The sequence below is a fragment of the Halictus rubicundus genome, chromosome 12 (assembly GCF_050948215.1).
Source record: "Halictus rubicundus isolate RS-2024b chromosome 12, iyHalRubi1_principal, whole genome shotgun sequence".
In the NCBI taxonomy this organism is placed as follows: Eukaryota; Metazoa; Arthropoda; class Insecta; order Hymenoptera; family Halictidae; genus Halictus; species Halictus rubicundus.
The window spans coordinates 9,488,810-9,510,530 of NC_135160.1; the positions used below are offsets into that span (position 1 = coordinate 9,488,810).

At 43.7% G+C, this 21,721-nt stretch overlaps 1 protein-coding gene across 9 annotated transcripts in view; it reads right to left on the bottom strand.

Annotated features, from left to right (window-relative positions):
* The window catches only part of LOC143359657 (phosphatase and actin regulator 2), a 349,047-nt gene that overhangs the window by 24,944 nt on the left and 302,382 nt on the right, over positions 1-21,721 (bottom strand). For 8 of the 9 annotated variants that reach the window (XM_076797759.1, XM_076797760.1, XM_076797754.1 and 5 more), the window contains one exon: positions 846-1,046. The exons of the other annotated variant lie outside the window; for it this stretch is intronic. In XM_076797759.1, the coding sequence (XP_076653874.1) occupies positions 846-1,046 (201 nt within the window). The remainder of the gene's footprint in view (positions 1-845; positions 1,047-21,721) is intronic. 9 annotated transcript variants of the gene reach the window in all.

The following is a 21,721-nucleotide window of genomic DNA, read 5'->3' on the forward strand; positions in this document are numbered from 1 at the left end:
AGTGCGTTCGAGTGGTCTGCCATTGCTCGCTTTCTGTCTTGCTAGAGGCACGATGAAGGATGTTTGAAACTTTGAACAATTTTTAAGAACTCGTACTTGTTGAAGATTAACAGCTTCGGAGGGTATTGTAGGTTCTGCAGGAGAATGTTTCTTTAGAAATCATTTTCTACGAACTTTATTGTACAGAAGTCTAAGAACTTGAAGGGTGCTTTTGCATGGATTCTAAAGGTGAACAGTCGATGGAAAGTAATTTTTCAGATATTATTTTTAATATAATAGATTATGTTATTCTTTAAATTCTTCGAGTTCTGTGTACGTGGAATAAAGTAGGACAAAGACCAACAGTTTTAGAGGTTGTTTCCAACCCCTGAAGATAATTAACAATTAATTTCTATGATTACGTAAACACGCGTATGAATAGCTCACCAATCAGCTGACTATCGACTGTATTTCAATGAAATCTTCAGCTGCCAATATCTCAAAAGCAAAGCCTTAAATCCCAAAATGGCAAAAATAATTTCTCGACTTGCACATGCATCGGGAACGTTTCTCCAGGTCCCGCATATTTTGAATATCCTGCGTATGAAAACCGACAGTCTCCAAGGGCATTTCCAGCCTCGATGATTGGAACAAGTTTTCCGAAATTTCCCCTCCCCTCGGGGAAAGGGAGGAAGGCCGAGGCAAGCGTGTATCGCTCGCGGATCTACATTCTACAAGCTCGATCTGTCGATCGTGGTGCACGCAGACGACGTATTTCCCCGGTGAAAGTGTTAGAGCCCGCCACCCGGTGAGTCTACTGGTGTTAAGTGTATACCACAGCCGTCTACAGATCAAACAGTACTCACTGTCGAACAAGATCAGTCTCCTGGTTACCACCCTGGCTTCCAGGGTGTTTGGCCTACACGGCTTTTGCTGGTCCCCCGAATTCGGGGCTGCGGCCGAGACCGGCACGCTACCGGTCGTAGCCGTGCCCTGATTCGCTTGCGGCTCACCGCTCGGCGATACCGCGCCATTTGCGCTCTGTTCAGTCTTTTCCTTCTTCGGCTCTGTAACAGAAAAAAAAATGTCCAGACCGTCAAACCGATGAGAACACGATCTACGAGCGCGCGTCTCAACTACAGCGACGGCGACGACAGTGTCGACGAAAACCGTTGGCACCTCAATCTTCGAACCGTTACAACCCCGCGACAAACCTGCGCTCATTTGTCAGCTTGAACCCTCCACTTTCGCACCCCCTATAGTTCCTTTCCTTCCCAGATCTTTTAACCAGTTAAGCGTGGAGTTTAATTTGAAAAATCCCTTACGGCGCGGTATTAAAATCAAGCAACGACGAATATACAAAGCCCTTGTAAAGCTAAATGAGAAAGAATTACATTTTGATTCGATAAGAAATTAACAATTCGTTAACGTTAACCGCACCGCAATAGAATTTTGAATGACGTGTATACACGTCAAACACGCTTAACTGGTTAAGAAATAAATTTATAGGAAATTAATTAAACATCCCAGAAACACGTGGACGATGTATCGCGAAAGTAGGGGGTTCAAGCTTCAAATTCGACGCGGATTTATTCCCGCACGACTCCTCGGTACGAAATTATAACAGCTCGACGATTGTTCGGAAACCGGAAATTTGGCGTGGCAATGTGATTTTCGAGGCCACTGCACGTCCAATCATCCCTTAATTAAAAACGTCCGATTCGTTCAATGTCCTCCTCTCTTCGGCACGGTTTTTCTTTGTGCGTTTCATTCGTCGAAGACGATTTTTCTATCCGGGAGCTCGAACAATACCGCGGAGGCGTGGTCTCACGACGAGCGGGAAGCCGCAGGTATTCCGCCTGTTATTGGGACGAATCAGAGCGGATCGATGGGGATCTCTGCCCACCTCGTAATCTCTTTCTGTCTGGCTCTCCGAGGGTGGCCAGCCTGCTAGTTCGATCATCTCGGAGTATTCCCACGGGAAACGTGAGGTGCGGAGACCGAGAGAAATATGCGAGTTTTGACTTTGTTGAGAAATGTCGGGGAACCCGGTGCCTGCAATATGGCGGCGGTGTCTTGTGACACAGGAGACTTATGCTACCGTTCCTGCCCATCAATCTTGTATTTTCTGTTATTTATGCACGGCGGGTGGGAAAAGTAATGGGACAGTGATTGTGTCTGTAGAAATTGTTTGAATACCTATTAATATTTTCACGTTTTGTTACAATTCTATGGTCGAATTTATTGAAATATATACAGATGACTGTTACTTGGGTTTTTTAACAACTTTTGGGCTGAACTTCACTTTCTGCGATCAAAATTTTTAACTTTTTTAAACACAATCCTGGAGATCTTGACAAGAAAATGCCAAAAATCGAAGCTTTAACGCGAGGAATTCACTGGTTCGAAAGTTGTGCGTGTCTAAAGATGAGAGATTTTAAGTATAATATTTCCCGAAATTCCCAGTACACAAAGGTAAATTTTTCTGTACAAGGTTTAATAAAAAAAGCAGCAGTACTAGGTGTGACATTTTTAGGTTTAATCTCTTTGGCTTCATAAAAATTGTCCATACGAACGCTACAGAGTTATTTCTTTCGGAAATTCGTAAAAATTAATTTTTTTTCGGGTTACAGGCACGAGCCCTTAAACCGTTAAAGCTGGGCTCGATGTTTCTTTCTGCGAGTCGTTTGCCCTTTTATTTCGTTCGTAACAGGTTTTCATCGCGTGTTTGCGAATCACGTTCGCCGAACAGGCTGGCGACGCAACCTCGGGATGGCGATATCTCTGCGAGAGGGATAATAAAGCCCCGCGTTTAGGATTTTCGCGTAAACCGTGATTTACCGTGGGCCGGTGTCCTCGCGGTAAGCTTTATTGGCGAGACAAAAAGCGTGTCGCGGTGTTCAGTACATTAGTTTGAATTAGGCTTGTCCGCGCGCGGCGAGTTTGTCATCGTTTTCGGTTAAAAACCCGCCCGGAAGTCGCCCGGTCGCGTCCGCTTTGTCTCGGGAAATTATCTTCGCTTTACGACACTCTCGAAAAATCATTTTTACTTGGCGCGAACGCGAGTAGAAAATTCCGCAAAATGCCCGAAGGTTAATCTTTTGAGGTGACACACGCAAACGGGATTAACTCTCTCGGATTTATAATAATTATAGAGTAATGCGTTTGCTTTGCGCGAGCACTTCGTTAATGAAGAATTTGCGCGAATTTGCTGTGCTTTGTTCTTGCGGATTCTATTTTAGAAAAGTTTCGTTTGACTGAAAGTCATTCAAAGTAATTGGGGAACAGATTTTATAGAAAGGTTGTTTTATTGGTACGAATAAACCATGTAATTTTAAAGTGACGAAATGTGAACACTTTTTAATATTTAATTATTGTCGTTACCTTTTGGTCACTGCTGTGCGCGTTTTACGTTGCAAAGCTTTTTCACGGACAGTCATCAGCAAAAGCGAAGAACAAACTTTCACAGGGGAATTCTACCACAGAAATTCGAAGGGATGCAAACATGCGAATGCAGTTGACATCAATTAAGTATAGACAGGTTAACAACGAGAAGAAACAAGTAGATGTTGTAGGGAGAGAAAGTGGTTCATTTATCCGTGCTTGTGTCGGAAGGGGATTTGAAAAATATTTTATACAGTAACATGATCATTCATTTCTGACTAAAGTACTCATGACTGGACTATGACTCTTTATGCGAATTCCAATTCGTGGTTTATCTTATAAAAGCCAAGACGAGGTCCAATTTGTCGACTAGAAAATTCCTTATGGTAAGCATAAAGTTGAAATGTTATTAATGTTTGTTGCCATACGTGTTTCCTTTTATTCCAAAAATGTGTACATACTGTAAAAAATGTTGCCATACTTTTAGTCCCAAATCAATTACCCACAGGAATTCCATTAAATTTTCACCGAATTTTTGGGAAGACCATTGTGCGACACTTCACAGTTGGACGAAAGAGGATACCATTTGAGGGTGAAAACAGGGTCGAGCGGAGGTTGCAAAATACGAGTGGCTTTGTCGAAATTTCGGAGAGCAGATTTCGAAATCCAAAAAAAGGTGGACGCGCGGCTCCGAGTGGAACGGATTCGTCACCCGGGCACGAAATCGTCCGGATAGAAATAAATTCACGGATCTCGCTGGTGCAGATGCGGTGCTCCGGATCGTTGACCATGCCTTCTGCCTCTGTTTTCGTCATTCCTCACGTCGGGTCGGTGGGACGCGTATCGAGCGTCACCGGTGACTAACTCCTCTGTTTTTGCACCCGAGGAAACTGCGAACGTAAACACACGCGCCGCCAACCATTTGTTTCTCCGGAATTGTTCCGTCCCGGCGCGGCGGGAAATCAGAACAAAATCCCTCCCGCTGAAGAATGTCGCGAATTCGGATCGACCTTCATGCTCGAAACAATTTAGGCGACGAGCGGAAGTTTGCGCGCTTGTTAGCGGACAACAACTTTCCACCAAGGAAAACATCGGGGGGAAAAAAGATCGCGAATATTCGCAGGAAACTTTACGGCTAAATCTAGCACGGTCAGAAGACCAGTTTCTTTGGTTTGCAATTATTGGAATTACAATTCGCGTGCAATAGTCTTCCCAGAAGGCAAAACGGTAAAGCCGAGTGGCAAAATGCTCGTGAATATTACTGCGAAGTTTCGCAGTAAATCTATCACGGTTGAAATGACAAGGTTCTTCGTATTGCACCGATTCAAATTACAATTCGCGTGCAGTAATTTTCCCAGAAGGCCAAAATCGATTGCACCGTGGCAAAATGCTCCGGAATATTACTGCGAAATTTTCCGCTAAATCTATCACGGTCAAACGAGCGGTTTCTTTGCGTTACAATTAGCGGGCTACAATTCCCCGACAAGGGGGAAATCGACTGCACCGTGGGAAAATGCTCGCGAATATTTGCGCAAAATTCTCAATTAAATCTGTCATGGTCAAATGACCTGGTTCTGTATGTTATTAAAGCGCTAGCTATTCGATAACCACGTTAGTTGTTAATCGCTGCTAACGCGTTAATGTCTATCTTTAAAAATTAATCTTGTCCACCAGCTCAATGAAATTTAAAAATATCCTTTTGATCAAACTGTATTAATTCATAAAGTGTCAATCACATCAGCTCAATAAAATCTCAAAACATTATTTTGGTCAGACTGTATTAATCCGAAGAGTTCAATCATTTTAGTACAGACCTTAAAGAACGTTAAAGAAGTCAAATAATTGCTTCCTGACGGACATAAGAGTGATGTGAAAAAAAAAATAAGATTGAAATTCGAACTATTGGCTCCGCGAAAATATCGCGCGGAAATTCTTCCGCATACTTCTCAGTAGAATATCTCGGGCGTCGATTTCCGTCAGGCTGGCCGACCTTCGGTCCCTCTACATTGTTGTCGTTATTAGTAACCGTCGACTTTCGGAATTCCATTGGCGCTTTTCCAAATCGCCGCCGAGGAAGCCCGAGGAAAGAAACCGAGGAGTGTATCACAGGCTATTCACGAGCCGACGGAAATCTCATTTCGGACGGTGATCCGTCAGCCCGACGGATTCCCTCGTCGCATATCCGAGCGTCACCGACAATCCCTAAAATTTACTCGTCATCTTGGTATTTCTTCATTTAAATGCCTCGCCCACGGAATACCGATCTCCGCGGCGACCATTCGATCCAATTTTAGCGGACACGATTTGTTTCTTGCGCGCTCGAAAACCTCAGCAACAATGTCGTTTGTTTCTTGTATGTTCGACTATAATGTCAGCAATAATGCAAAATTATTTTTTCCATTTCCAACAATATGATTCGTTCCTTATATGTTCAAACATAGCGGTACAATATTTAATAATACGACGTTTAGACAGTTATATCGTTTGCCAAATTTTGTATAACACGAAGAAACATTTATGTCGACTAACTTTATTTGTAGTTTATTTTGATAGTCTGTTTCATTCGTTGAAGTTAATTTTGTTCTTGTCATGGAGCAACGTATGAAAATAGCAATTTCTATAAAGAACCACAGAGTTAATTGTCAAAAATCTATATATTGTTTTCATGACAGATCCGATATTGGAGGATCAATTTCGCCTAAAAGGTTCATTAAAATAATCGAAAGACCTGAGGAACAAGTTTCAAAAAATCAGGTCAAGTTTTCACCCTAGAACACTGATCCTCTGGGAGACCAGGGTATTCTGATACAATGAAATACCACGAATTCCTACCTAATTACGAGACCACCCCATAGAGTCAATCCTTCCAACATTCCGGGGAAAGCCAATAAAAATGTAAAGCTCGCGAGTAAACGCGTTTCAAAGATCACGGACGATGGATTATCACCTCGAAAGCTCCTATGCTTCACCTCCAATTATAAGACAGAAGCTCACCTATCCAACATGAAACTATTAAATCAATTAATGCCATTAATAAATCATTTACTCATAACTTTCGCTGCTGTATCTGTGTCTTTAATTTCTTGACAACATTCGGTTTGTTCAGCGTTAAATTACGTGCTTGAAGGTACCCGAGAAAGTTTACACAGAATCCCAGGAAGATCTTAGTACGATACCTCGTAGTCTGAGCAAACACTGTATCGCTTAAGGGTTGAAAACCAAGACCCTTAAGAAATTCTAATCTTCGCTCGAATTTTTCTGCGGGGAGCCAGAAAATTGCGAGAATTCCTCGGCCCCGAAACCGCCCTATAAAGCGTCCCTTCGGCACCCAAGGGAGAAGCCAATAAAAATGTAAAGCTCGCCTTAGGGGGTGGGGGGGGGGGGGTAAAGGCGTTTCAAAGATCACGGATGATGGGTTCTCACCTCGAAAGCCACGCTTCGGTTCTATTTATAAGACAGAAGGTCCACACACCGCTCCCTAGAGCAGAGCGAGACGCGTCCCGTTAGATTTGTCACCGGCGAAACCGATCGATGCTTGACTCGCGATCACCGCCAATGATCGCTCTTTCTTTCGGGGAAAAGAGAGCGCTCGATCTTATCGGACGGAGTTCCCGAAAAACCGTGTGCGTCGTTCCGCGTTGACGGGACGCGCGAGCCAGACTGTCAGAAGCTAGAAACGCGACCCTGCTCGAAATAGTCCGCAGAGAAACGCGTCGGCCGACGGATTGCGCGACGGACGCCGCGACGCCGACCTTCTCGACGAGCGTCCCTCGTTACCCCAGATTCCCCGTTGTCGTTGTCATTAGCTGTCGCGCGAGAGAACGACGCGCCGCGATTTCGTCGAGCATACTACTCGATTTCACCGGGAACATGCTCGACCCCTTTCGACCCTTCTTTCTCCCTTCTGATTTTTCCCCCCGCGCGCAAAAATTGCAAACATTTTTTAACATTTTCACCGCTTAACGACCAGTTTCGAATACTCCACAAAATTATGGAACTGTAAATAAAATGTTAGTGAAATAATCTTGAGCAGAGAAGGTACATGAAAATTCCACGAAGGAATGTACAGGGTCTTTGCAATTTTGTTGATACAGGCAGAAAGATTGTCGATTTTCCAGGGATAAGTATATAACTCGAAAATATTAGAATAACGTCAAACTAGACTCAACTTAATTTAATTGAAGAAAATCATCAGGTCAATTGGAATATTTGCGTCTGACGCATTAGTATTTGCGAGAAGTAGAATTGGCACGCCATGGTCAGACCAATCCCTTTTCAGTGGCACGCGTGTTTGGTGTATCGTCAAATTCGATTTTCTCGAGAATGGAACATTTTGGGCAAGACAATCTCAAGAGAAGATTTTATCCGATGAGGAACAGTTTGTAGACAATGAGACCCGAAATAGAATGAAGTAGCGTTAGCCTGCGACTGTCGAGCGAAACAATAACACAGGAATATAATTAGAAGCTGAACAACTCTTTATTTTCACGGGTAGCTATGTACATCTACGGGAAGCGTTGCGACAAAAAATTTCAGCTTACGTAACCGATCACGGATGAATTATGTGATCTATTATTCATGCAATACTAAGTTTCGTAATGTTATACCGGTAAATGTATTGGCTACAGACTTATATACGTTGTTTTCTTACTGCATATAGCAAACGGTTATTTTTTAATTTCGGAAGACGTTGAATAGAACATTCAGTTATAGTAATAGTAATTAAAATTCCACTGTTTAACATTTAATACAGAATTTTTCTGGAATGAACCTTTATCATCTCGTTTTACTTCTGTTTCAAGATAATTTCCTTTAGCATTTATATAGGTAAACTGCTCCGTTGGAAACTGACTTGTTTCAGATTCTTTCATTTGGAATTATTGAAGTTTAAAATTTACCTGCTATCAGTATAAAAGACTTTAAACTTCCTCGCAGAACGTTTGCTTCCAACTTTGCAACAAATCGTTTACAAGCAAACTTGATATCCCCTTTTCTTCTCATTATTATCTGAAAATTAAACCCTGCCTGATTCGTGAACAAAACCCGAGCGTCAGTGCAAAAACCGAGCAAGTCCATTTTCGAGTGAAACTCTGCTCGTTGAAGTTTCCCATATTTTTCTATATTCCTGATTGTTCGCTGCAAGAATTACAGAATTTTCAAAATCTCGGCTTACCTGGATTTTGCACCAAGGCCTTCAAATAGTCTTTATAACGAGTGGTCCCACGGATATCGTCTTTCTTTTTCACGATAAACATTCTCGCACCCATATCCCGTCTTTTAGATCGTTCCGAGGAGAATCACGGTAATTGATTTATCGGCGGTCCGAGTTCAACGTCTCCGGATCGCAGCTTCGAACGGTCCAGCGTTCGCATAAATCTGCCAGGAGCGTCGGCGAATCACGCTCGAAATAATTCGCGAACAGTGGCCGAGAATTTTCTTGCTGGTCAAATGGCACAGCCAAAGTTCGGTGCAGTTGTCGCTCGAGATTCCGCTCGCGTTTTATATGCCAAGTTCAGGCACACCCGGCGAGGGCCCCCGAGTGCATCGACGCGCACGCATCTCGCACGCATCAGTTGCGTCGCGTGCAACCGCGGAGGCCTCGCGACAACGTGCCAAAACCGGCGGCCGAACGTTTATCATAATCGCGTGGCTCGGGTCCGGATTAATGTGATACCCGAACCAAGAATAAACGCAAACCGATACATAAGAAATAATTTTTCTACTTTTTTTCTGAATATCTCTAGCTTGAAAACAATGGATGATTCTTCTGCCGAACATAAATACTTTTTACGATTATTAGACAACACCTGCTTATAACGGTGTCAAAAATTAAATTAGATTTTAAGGAGCTCCAGACGCGTTTTATACAGTGAGTAAGTTTAGAAAATAAATTTGTATTTTGTACATAATAAATGCATCGTAAATGACATTTACAAATTCGAACAATACCACCACTTTAACTTAACTGTTGCTCCACAAAGACTCTCAGAGCACAAGTGGTAAAATTGAGAGATAATAAGAAAAGATCACCCGAAGAAGACCTCATCTAGTTAACAAACTGTATTAAAGTCAACAAAATTCGTATAGATTAAGCCGCTTGCTATTTTTGTATGGGATTAATGCATCCCAGAAATTATTAATTGGCAACAGAGTTGACACTAATGAATCCCCAGCGGGTTCCCCGATCGATCTATCAAGCAAGTGGAAGCGGACGATGCCGGCCAGACGCTCGATGAAAAATTCATGCGATCAACGTCGCCTCTTCACCGTGGTAAATTATTATAACGAAGCCGGCGGTTTCGTCGCGCATAAATAAAAACCACCGGTTCCTCCGACGCGTCACCGGCGTCCCCTGGATTCTTTCTCGTGCACGGTGAAACTGGGAACGAGCTACTTGAGGCGATGCATTACGTCGTTGTTATTGTCGTCTACAATAAACGAGGACACTCCGGGAGTACGACAATGGGTTGGAAATTATTTTTCTAGTGGCACGCGACCCGCTGGAAAATGTTCTCCGAGCTGGCAGTCGGAATTTCTTAATTTTTCTACCTAAATTGCCCTATCACAAAGTACAATCTTCCACATTCTGATGTCATCGACATTAGTTTCCATGGACATTCTGTTTTCACTGACATTCCGATATCGCTGACACGGGACACTCCGATTCGTGACTCACCGCCAAAATAATATCGCAGTCCGAACCCGTAAAAAAACGAACCGAAAAATACGAACGGGTGATTGGTCTATTAGCACGCCTCGCGATTGTACGTTTATTTCTGTATGCAACGCGTCATCGGCCGCCGCAGTCGGTTCCCCGAAACTGGCGACTGACACACCCGGTCAGAAAGTGCATCGTTTCGCATGCCGCGGGACACGCGTGCGAATTCTCGTTTCCTCGTCGCGTCCAAGCTTGGAGTCGCGACGCGCGTTGCGGATTGGAAACACGTACCCGGCTACAATGGTATCCTCTGTGTTTCGGCGGCCGCGGTGGGAAATTGAAATCACCGGCAACGCTGACGCTCGTTTATTTTCAGCGGAAGCGACCAAACGAACGTCACAAAGACACCGGTGTCTGAATCGCGGCCGAAGAAGTTCCTATTTGGAACGGTGGAAACGTTCTTCGGGCCGCGCGTGCTTCGTGGAAAATTTTCGGCAACCTCCTGCCCACCGACACCGGTCGCACGTGCTGCGAATTCGACCGAACAACGACACACAATATCCACAAAACGTGCTTAACACTACGTATCTACATTCTTGTATTCATTAGAATTCAATTTAATCACGTACGTAAACATTTCCAGATTCGTTTTAGATCTGTATCGAGAGGAATCGTATTTTCCTTGTATAATTTTATAAAATAGTGACCAGAACGTACTTGGCACGACCCGTATATTTTCATAAAATGGTACTCAATAATACATACGAAATACTTTATGAAATTGTTTTATTAACCCTTTGCACTCGGCGCTATTTTCATTCTAAAACTAAATTTTTCTTCCGTCTTGGAATATTTTCATTTTATTCATACGAAACTAATGCGATTGCCACATATAATAATTAAATGTTTAGTAATGTATTCAATAGAAATTTTCTAATGTAACAAATATTTTGTAATATTTTTTGTAATTTCTTTGAAATAATGCCACAACAATTTCTAGTGGTGCATCAGAGTCACCACTCGAGTGCAAAGGGTTAAATACATACTGCACAGGCTGAACGAAAGCGTTACCCGGTTTTCTCAACTTGATTCAAATTCTTCTTTACATTAAGTGTCGTAACAATTTTATAAAAGCACTATTTCAAAACAAAAAAATTAAAGTAAAAGCATTAATGCACCCTAATAGATCCTAGCAGAACTCTGAAAAATTGTTGAGCCTGTTACGGTCCTTAATTAAATCACATGTCAGAAGCAACATTGAAGCACGAGGAATCCGTGGAGTAGTCGCATAATTTTTATACTTTCCTGAAATATGCGAGCATTTGTTCCGAACCAAAGTCGTGTTCGAAAAAGTGTCGTAAACCGTGGCAGACTCGAGCGCGAAATGCACGAGCGGCTTGTTTCGACGTGAAGAAAAATGGAAATGAACGTTCGCGGTAATTCGAAGGGAAACGGGTCCGCGGAGGGCTTTATTTGTTTCGGTACAGTGGAAGTGGTTTATGTATCGAACAACTAAAACGGAGCAGCGTTTAATGGACTGCCAATGGTGCCCGCGAGGGAGCAAGACGTATTCGTTGTTTATTCGCGAAGTTTCTTCCGGTGTCGGACCACTGGACAGAATCACTAAATTTGTTACAGCCGTTGTTACGGCGTGCAAGCTGATAACCTCCGCCGTCTGCTAAAACTTAACTCTCGTTGCGGGAATACTGCGCGAATTAGCCGAGCGCGAACATCACTGGAACTTCTCCGGAACGATTCAATTTATCCGGCGAGTTTCAGCCGTGTGTACGTTTTCCTTGTTACACCCCGCGATTATGTTGTCGGTTTTACTGCGACCGTATTCTCACCTGACGTGTACAGTCGCTTCCGAAAATGCCGTAGTGCGCCGCGAACGAACTTTTTCACCCTCCGTACGCTACGCCGCCTATGTACGCTGTTAAGAAATGTTTAGTGCTTCTCCGAGTATTTTTTAGGTCTTTTGATGTAATATTAATTTGATATTCTTGATCCCGGACGAGCAGAACATTCCTGCGCGCCCGGAAGACAAAGAGGAACCAGCGAAACTCATCAAAGTTATAATTGATTTATCGAAGGGCGGTGCGCGCGCATGTAACACAAAGAAAACTCGGCGCGCAATTATCTTGCAGAATTCATTCCTTCGAACGTTCCGCTAAAAGCAATATCTCGACCGTTGTTTCGAGCCGGGTTGCCCTTTTCGCCGACGAATGACTTCGCAATCGACTTATCAAAGCCGGAGAGAGAAAGAGAGAGAGAGAGAGAGAGGGAGAGAGGGAGAGCGTAACAGGTCTGTCTGACGATTTCGGAAAAAATGGAAACGCCCCCGTATAAATCGATTATGTTCTTTTCAGCGTGCCGGATTGCCGTGAGCCATCGTTTTTCGTCTTCAAAGGGCGTACCGCGAACGAGGTCGATGGAAAAAAGGAAGAGAACTAGGCCGCGCGCGAGAATTGTTTCGAGAAAATTTGTTCGAATGGACCGCCATTTTATCTGACTGTGCGTGGAATAATTTCGTGCGGATAATGGGAGCGTTCACAAAAGCTTCGCGTTTTCGATCTTCAATGCGACCCGACTTTCAAAATTCGGCCCACATTTTATACAAATTGTCCTGCGCTGAATAAACTTAATCCTCTCGAAGTACCCCGTTATTTCAACATAAATGAACGGATTTTTTTTCTTTGCAACGGTGCGCCTCTTCATTCTATTTTTGATGAGCATAACAGAGCGGCTGTTCAGCTTTCTTCGTAGGGAATAAGAAAAATAAAATCGTAGAAGGGTCGCGAGCAGAAAAGTCCTGCACTGAATCATTTGAATCCTCCTGAAACATCCCATTATTTAAGTATAAATGAACGAATGTTTTCTCAACGGTTCTATATACACATTTCTATTCCATCTTTGATGAACATTATGATAGCTATTTATTTTCTTCGTGGGAAATGAGCAAAGCTGATCGAAGAGAGTCGAGCTGCTAGTGGAAAAGGTTTTCAATAGTCAGACACTGATATTGTAGCGAACCTCGTTCGATGTATTAAGTTCTTTCTCTTCGTGGGAAGTAAGAAAAATAAAATTGATCATACTGGGTCGAGTAACAAGTAGAAAAGGTCTTCAATGGTCGGACATTGCTGTTGCAGCAAACCTCGTTTATTAAGTTCTCTTTCTTCATAGGAAATAAGAAAAATAAGATTGATCATACTGGGTAGAGTAACAAGTAGAAAGGGTCCCCAATGGTCAGACATGGTGAATAACCTTTGTACAAGGCATTAAGTTCTTTTTCTTTGCATTTCATAAAATTCAGTAGTGTTATAAGCCAAACATGATCTCTCACATAAAGTTTCTTTATGCAATTATAATACCATAATATTTCTTAAACTTGAAAAGAGTGAACCCAATTGTTGCAGGCGTCACTCATAAACCAATTAAAGCTGGAATAACACGTGCGCGAAGGAAGAAATTGTTAGCAAACATGCTCTCGCCAGTTTAGCACGTGTCGAGCAACGCTACATTTTTTATTCTGCGGGACAGAACGCAACCGTTGTTTAAATTTCCCGTTCCGTTTTATAAACGGGCAAAGATCTTTATATTCGCACCGGAACAAAACTGACTGCTGCATACTAACACGAAAACATGTTCCACGTCCGACACGCCGAATAACATTCGCAATAGACGTTCACTTTGTTCGCTCTTTGACTTTCTGCCAGTATACACAGCTTCCACCGGATACATTTTCTGCAATTCGAAGAAGAAGAAAAAAAGCCAGCGAATGTTTATGATTATTATTTTAGCATTTCTGCTCGGTGACGCGTGTCCGGTGAAACCATTACATTTTTGTAACGTTCTGCGATTTTATGCGTGTCGCTCAATTTATGAAATAAATTTTTCAGTGAAAAATTACTCGCTGTACGATATTTAAAAAATCGATCGTCGGTATCAGTCACCGTAAACAGAGCAGTTTCCATGAACCTGTTTTTCCCGAGAAAACTAAATGCAGAACTCCAGGTGCGCACAAATGCCATCAAGTTCAGCGCCCGCAGTTCTCTCCTCCCTTGATGGGAGAAATGTGTTTTAAGTTGCCATTTTAGTGCCGGGTATTTGAGAAACTTTTTGCAGCTTTCGTTCGCGGAAAACACCGTTTCCTTGTGAGCATAATAGTTCATGCAAGCGCCACGACAAAATACTAATGGTCCGTGCACGTGACCCTCACTTTCTCAAGTACTGTGTAGCATAAAAATATCTTTAATATTTTCAGTAAGCGAAACGTTTTTCCCCCGCAAGTTTAATGGCGCCCAACGTGCACTGAAAGCGTCATAAGAATCTTCCTAAGAACTCCGAAAAAGTTTATGAAAATAATTACACGAGCCCCAAACGTTCGAACAAAGTCGAAGAAATTTGATATTTCTCGTTATTATTTTACAGCGACGAAAATTGAGGACACTGTGTAATGAAAGAAACCATAGGTGAAATCAGTTTAAAACTATGAAATCCAACATTATGGACATAATATAGTAGAAAATGTTGGTTGTCGATACAAGGGTTAAACGCAGGTAGAACACTCGTGTTCCTCAAACTTTGTGGAGCAGTGTACTTCGTAAAGCCACGGTATAATGAAAGGAATCATGGCGGAGCGAGTTGCAGTGTAATCAAAGAAATCATGGCAGTCGAAGGCCGGGTTAGCCCGTTCTCCGGGTGCAATCACGGGAACTTCCGGATTTTCGGGGGGTGAGGAAACCGCCGTTAAACGGTACCGAAGCTTCAACCCTCGACTGTGCACTTCTGCTGGATCGGAGGGGGTCGATGGGGGGTCGGGTGGGCGGCTAAAAATCGCCGAAGCACCCTCGAAACTCGAGCGGCCCGTAAACAATGCCGCCGTCGGATAACGTTGGCCTTTATTGCACGCGTTGCCGGCCCAATGATGCGAATCTGCAGTTTAGTATTATCGTTCGGATAGGGCTTCAGACACGAAACACGGCGGGGGTGGGACGATCGATAACGTTCCACAACCACCCTTCCCCCCCGTTATTGTCGTGTTTCCGTGCGAATGACACGTCACGACTATTTCTTGCCGATCTACGCCGTCATCGTCGTGACACGGGGATTTTCTGATAACGGGGGATGAAAAAAGTGACGAGGGATGACGACCGGAGGGAAAATGCTGAGTGTCGATCTTCGGGGAGGTTTTCCCGGCCGGTGTTTAATGGTACTGCTTGCAGGTTTCGCGGAGCTTTCGCTGGTGGATCCGTATCGTGATCCTCGTGTGTATCGGGTGTGATCGAGAGATTCGCGCGGACTTTTGGTGGTGCAAAGGGGTGAATCTATTAAGTTCTTGCAATGTCTGATTTTAGAATTCAGATTTTGCGAAGCGTTTTGACCAAGAAATGCTATTCCGGTCTACAGGTTTATTATACAGGCTATCCCAAAAATGTTGTACTTGCTTGAAGAGGGAGTTATACGAAAATTGATTTCTTATAATAATCGTAATAGGTCGTAAATAATGCCCAATAATATTAAACTCATCTGGTGATTCTTCTACTCTGCGTTTCTCCTCATTTTTACCGTAAATGCATAAAATCCGCGGTCCAGTTATGACTTATTGCAAATGCAGATCGCTGCGATTAAATAAAAACTATTTACAGTCAAAGATTTTATGATTGATTTTCTACGTTGATATCGAAGATAACCGAACGAATTTATGTTACGACCCAATACACAAGAATTTCCTTCGAATCAGGAACAATCAATCGAAAGAACGTTTCACGTGCTATTTTCCCCGAGTCACTGACAAACCCGAGGGGCCAAAATCGGTACAAAAAGCCCGCGCGCTTATTCGAGCACTCCCACGCAGGAAGAAGCTATCAACCGAATGTCCTTGTGCTAGAGCAGGTCCATCGCCTCGGTAGTGACACGAGAAAGAAGCTCCATTCACCGAAAGAGCAAGAGTCACCGCAGGCTGTTGCACTCGGCGGACGCTCGTGGAAACCGTGAAAGAAATTACGTGTTCCGACGGAGCCAGGATGCAGCAGGGGGAAGAGGCCCCGTGGTTATGGCAGCGGTGTTCCCGGGGCAAGAAAAATCGAAAGAGTCTCGGGCCAGCGGGAACGATTTTTATTGGCGGAACAGGGGCAACGTGTCCCGGGGAAACACGCGTGGGTGGGTGGGGTTCAGTTTCTTCGCGAGATGAGAACCCTGGGCCCGGGGCTGCGTCTTCTGCGACGAGATTACTCGGCTCTTGCGCCTTCATCCGACCCTGGTGGTATCAGCAAAACCCGCGGCGGGCAAAACTGATGGCCGCTGAATCATCCCGTGGGGGATCCGCGCTGCGCTTGTTCTCGCTAGACCGTGATGAAGAAGCGTTATCGCGCCTCCCTCGCACTTGATTATTCTCCGTCCGTCTCATCCTCTCTCTCCCATTACCCTCCCACCTTATCGTTCCGCCTTGTGCCCCCATTGCTACCCGCCAAGGAAGAACGTTTTTCATGCTCGCACGGTATTTAAAGTTTGCTCTTAATTAGAGACGCGCGCTACCACTCGATAGTCGAGACGCGACAACTTCTTCTTCGCTATCCACCCGCTTTTCCTCGCTCTCCCTATTTCTCTCGTCTCCCTGTTCACCGCGGAAACGAGTTTTAATCAATGTCGACTTCAATTAGGTCGGCTCCCTCGAAGCTGCGTTTAGGTTCAGCAGTCCCAACGTAGTTACTATGGTCGGCTCTGTAGCGAGGTTATGTCTTTATTCTATAATACCATCAATAGCCTGAACGCAAAGACCTTGTGGCAAACCTGAGAGTATCAGATAATATTTCTATTTAGAAAATGGTGGTATGCACTCGGTGCCGAGGTCGCCGATCCGGAAAACAGAAGAAAAACACCGTCAGTGGACAGTGGAGTCTCCCGGGGCGTTCTCTCGTCCGTGATTACATCAGAATGCTAATTCCAGAGTAATCTACGCCTAATCTATTCTTAATCCTCGGATTTGTTGATTCAACGGGGCTGACGTAGGCTCGATCGATTTGGCGAATCGGTCAATTCCCACGGCGAGCAGCAGTGCACACGTAAACGGGTGGCAGCGAGAGATCGATCGAGCAACGGAGGCTGCCATGGCGAAATTATCGAGGCTGTGTGCCGTTGCACTGACAGGCCGGGTGCAATGTTATCGTTCGCTGCCGGTTCGCGCAAGAGAGAGAGAGAGAGAGAGAGAGAGAGAGAGAGAGAGGACGAAGATGCCACCGGTGCACGCTGCGGCGCATCGCGTTTGCACTCCGATCGATTCTACGTGTTAAGGGCCTGCTAAGCTTGATTCACGGTACAACCGCCGCCGCCGTCCTCCAGCTCCAAGGAAAAAAGTTATTACGTTGATTTAACCCTTTAAGCCCTCACCGGTACTTTGCTGCACTTATCTGACCCCCATTTGTTACACCTTCCTGTTTTTCATGACGTGGAATTTCATTTAGCTGACTACAAATGTTGTACTTCTATTAAACTAACATTCGAGGAAAAATGTTTCTAAGATTATGTCCGGGATTATTCATGACATTTTTGAAAAATGTGCAAGCTCTGTCGACATTTTTAAAAGCTCTTTTTTAATGAAATTCTAATGAAAGTCGGTGCACTCAGTATGTCAGCATGGATATTAATCTTCTTGTTCGAACAACGGGTTGCGTTATTCATACGAGAGATGTATGATTTATTTATATTTGTTAAATAAAATTTTGAGACTGTTATATTGAGCCAGCCAGTTGGACTAATATTAACTTTTAGTATTTGCTCCGCAATTCTCACTACAATTTTTCCAAATTTTTTTTCCATGTCATGCGGTAAACTAACTCAAAAAAGTACAAGTAGTAGTTCCAACTACTCAAAAAAATCCAAGTCGTACGGTCCAATATTAGAAAAGTTATCATCTGTTTAAGACTAACCGAATATTGGTAAATAAATCTCATACAAAGCATCGTTTCAGAGACGTCTTTGTGGGCCAACGACGAGCCGAAGACAGCGGTGGAAAATGTGTTAGTTTTGTTTAATCGGCCGAGGTTCCCGTCGGTCTCGAAAACTTTCAATCGCGGCGGACGGGAGCGTTCGCCTCGACAGTAGTTTCCGTCGGCGTAAGGTCAGACGCGCGCCGTAATGCGGCTTCCAGCGGTTCTGCCTGCGCGAACGCCAGATGAAAGGCAAACGCTACTCGCGTTCCTCAGCAACTCTGATCACACCGGCGCATTGGTCGGATCAGAATTAACTTAACCGCTGTTCCGTCGCACCTTGGAAATTCCCGACTACTCCGCGACGATCGAAGGAGTTCAGATTTCGAGCGACAATGGCGGGACGTCCCATTGTCGCGAACTGAGAGTCTACCCCAAGTTCAGGGCATTTTCTAATTTACCCAGACTTCTTTAAATTAACACGAAACACAATCAGTCGTTCACTTATCATTGGACTGTGGATATGCGAAGTAAAAATTGTGCAAGTCGGTCGAACGAGACAGAAATTAAATGCATTTTAATAATAATTCGAATGAGCAAATGCATAAAATCCGCCATTCCGAAAGAATATAATAATCAGGAGTCTGCCAATGGTGGACGGGACCCGCGTAAATAGCTTCGCGGAATGAAAGATTCCGGTCTTGAGACGGTTTTAATTGGCCCGAGAGAAGAGGGCCGATCGATAAAGGCCCGAGGCCGGCGAACTCCGAGATTCGTAGCGAAATCACTGGCAAACAGTGGTCGAAACGCCGCAGAGCGATTCTGCGGCACGAGCTGCCGGATTTCGAGCGGTGGGGTCGCATCTGTGTGCGCCACGACGGGGTCGTCGACACCGGCGCGTTTTCCTCCTGGCATCGATCGCTCTCTTCCTTTTCGCGAAAGGGTGAGAACCGAGAGAGAGCGAGAGAGAGAGAGAGAGAGAGAGAGAGAGAGAGAGAGCTACCCGGCCGGCTACACGCTGCGCCGGAATTCGCGATCGATAACGAATCGGCGAGATAACAGAGAATTTTCGTCCCGTCGACTCCCGACTTCCAGAAACGGTCTGGACGATCGTCGAACTTTCGCCACTTGGACTCGTTTCGTTACCGAAATCACTGCTCCCCCCTCCCCCACATTTATCGAACCGTTTTCCAAAATCTAGAAATTATTCTCTTTACGCACACGGTAAGTTCAGAAAGTACGAAGACTGAATTTTTTCGAGACGAACTAGTGGTAAGTTGATTGGACCGGTCAGAATCTCCCGGTAATGATAACGTTAATTTTTTCAGTTACTCGTAATTGTCACGATTTTTTATGCAGAATTGTTGCGATTCACTTTTGCTTTAACACCAGGTTTACTAGGTATAATTTTTTTTGAGTTACCATTACTGAGATTGTAAAGATACGTCCACGAGGAATTATTAAAAAAATGTATTTCTTTGGGTACACATTATAAAAAGAAATGTCTAAGAATTGGAGTATACGCGTTTTTGATATTTTTGTAAATTAATATAAAACAGTCACTTTCGACAATCGATTTTTGTGTTAGATTTGGTAAAGCGGCTGCAACAACATTCCGAACGACTTGATAAATGCCTGTTGACCTTCTTCCAATCCTCTTAGCAAGAAGTAGCTACGACAAGGAGCTGATTTGATGACGTGGAATCGATTCAGAGCAGCGCGACAGCAATTCTAAACGAGATTCTAAAGGAACAGTATTTTCGCGTCTTCGAAAGCCTGTAAAAGTGGTTTCAAAATCTTATGAACCTCAATTTTATTTCGTACTAATCTAGAAACTCTCCGAACAGTTATTATACACGTGTTTGTCATTTAATAAATTGTTGAATCTCCTACTAATGTTTATGAATATTCATGTTGGCGAAAAGTATTTGAATACTTTTACATGATAGTTTTGCAGGAGTTCTGTAAAAGTAACTGTTGCAGTCGTCAATGTAGATTGCAAGTGGAAGTAGCCGGCAATAGACAGACGCATTAACCAATGTTCGCTACAAGTAGAAGTAACGGTAATGGACAGACACATTAGTCGCAGTTTATTGCCAGCAGAAATTGATGGCAATTGATAGACACGTTGGACCGTATTTATTAGCGCATATTTAGCAGCACGGTTGGCAATGGACTGCCGTATCAATAAGACTTTATTGTCGGTATCGACAGCGGGACAGACACATTAAGCACAGTTTCGCGTGGACAGAAAACGTCCGGGATAATAATAGACACGTTAATTAACCTTTGATACGAGTGGAAACAGTCTGGACTGCTCAGACATACCAATCACAGTTATAAGTGAAAGAGAACAGTACAGGTCGGGCATGATTAATAAAAGACGAATAATGAATAATAAAGAAATTGATTAGCTAACGTTTGCTATAAACAAAGAGGATACTTTTAACTTACTGTTAACCGTTTCTGTCGGGTATGGTTGTCATGAAAAGAGGGCTTTTTTTGATCTAATAACGAGTACACTCGAAATGTAGAAAACAATTTGCGTTTGCTATTAAATAAGATTGAAGAGAGTGCGCGGTGTACTATGAAAAAAGCAGGTTAAAACAACTAGAATGACGTGCAATATCAATTATCCACCTCATTTACAAGTGGAACGAGACAGTATAGGTCAGCCACGTTTATGACGGGCAGGAATAATGAGCAACAAATGGACAAATTAGCCAAAGTTTGTTGTAAATAAATAACACACGAAATAATAGACTCGACTAGTACTTTTTGAAACAAGTAGTATCAGCGCGCAATGATCAGACACGCCAACTAACGTCGCAAGTCGAGCACACCAGCGTTTATTATAAGATGAAATGTCGGACGGTGAACTGACAGATTAATTAATGTTTATTGTACACCGTAGGTCCGATGTCGTTCAAGAGATCACTTTATTTTCATTTTCCCAAGAAATTACTCACGGCCGTTAATTCATGGGACCGATCTGTCTCCCCGGTGCTATGAAATTTCGCGAAGGGAATACCACCATCCCTGCTCGATCCCAATTAATTAATTAATGTCCCTCGTTCCGTGTCCGACGCGGAAAATTACAGGCAGAGGGATTCCACCATAGAGAACGATCCAAAAGAGGATCACATCGAATTAATTCACTTGCTAAAATTTATTTAACGAGTTTCATAATATACCCGCTGAAAGATATAACTGTCGTTTAAAGCTAAACTTAGTGGAAAATGACAGTTAATGATCTTCTCGCCCCGAAGGACCATCGTAAAGCGCCGAGGTGTTACCAAAACGATTTTGCTCGTTCGCGAAACGAATTTTACGCGTTTCTATCGCGCACGGTATAACGGAGCGATTATTATATTAAATGTTAGCAACGTTACGTTTTATTAGGCGGACGGTTCAAAATTACGAAAGAGTAAACGCCAGAGACGTTCGAACGTACGAAAATCGTTCCCGAAGGCTTTCGTTCGCTTAAAAATTAATCAAATTCATTTCTCCTTATTAGCACGTTCAAATCCCGGGCGGATCCGCCTCGAAATGAGGGAGAGCTGCCGAGACAGCGTTGAACTTAGTTAGCACTGTGTTCCCTACGAAACCCCGTGTTGTTTTATTAAATGATCTTCTTCTTTGTCCGCCCGGCGTGCGGGCGAACTAATTTTGCGCCCGTCGTTCTCAACAGAAGTGCTGCGCTGGAAAACAGCTCCGAGGGTGCCCGCTTCTCTTGCAGTTTTGCTTCCTGCTCGGATTCGCCTTGCCTCCC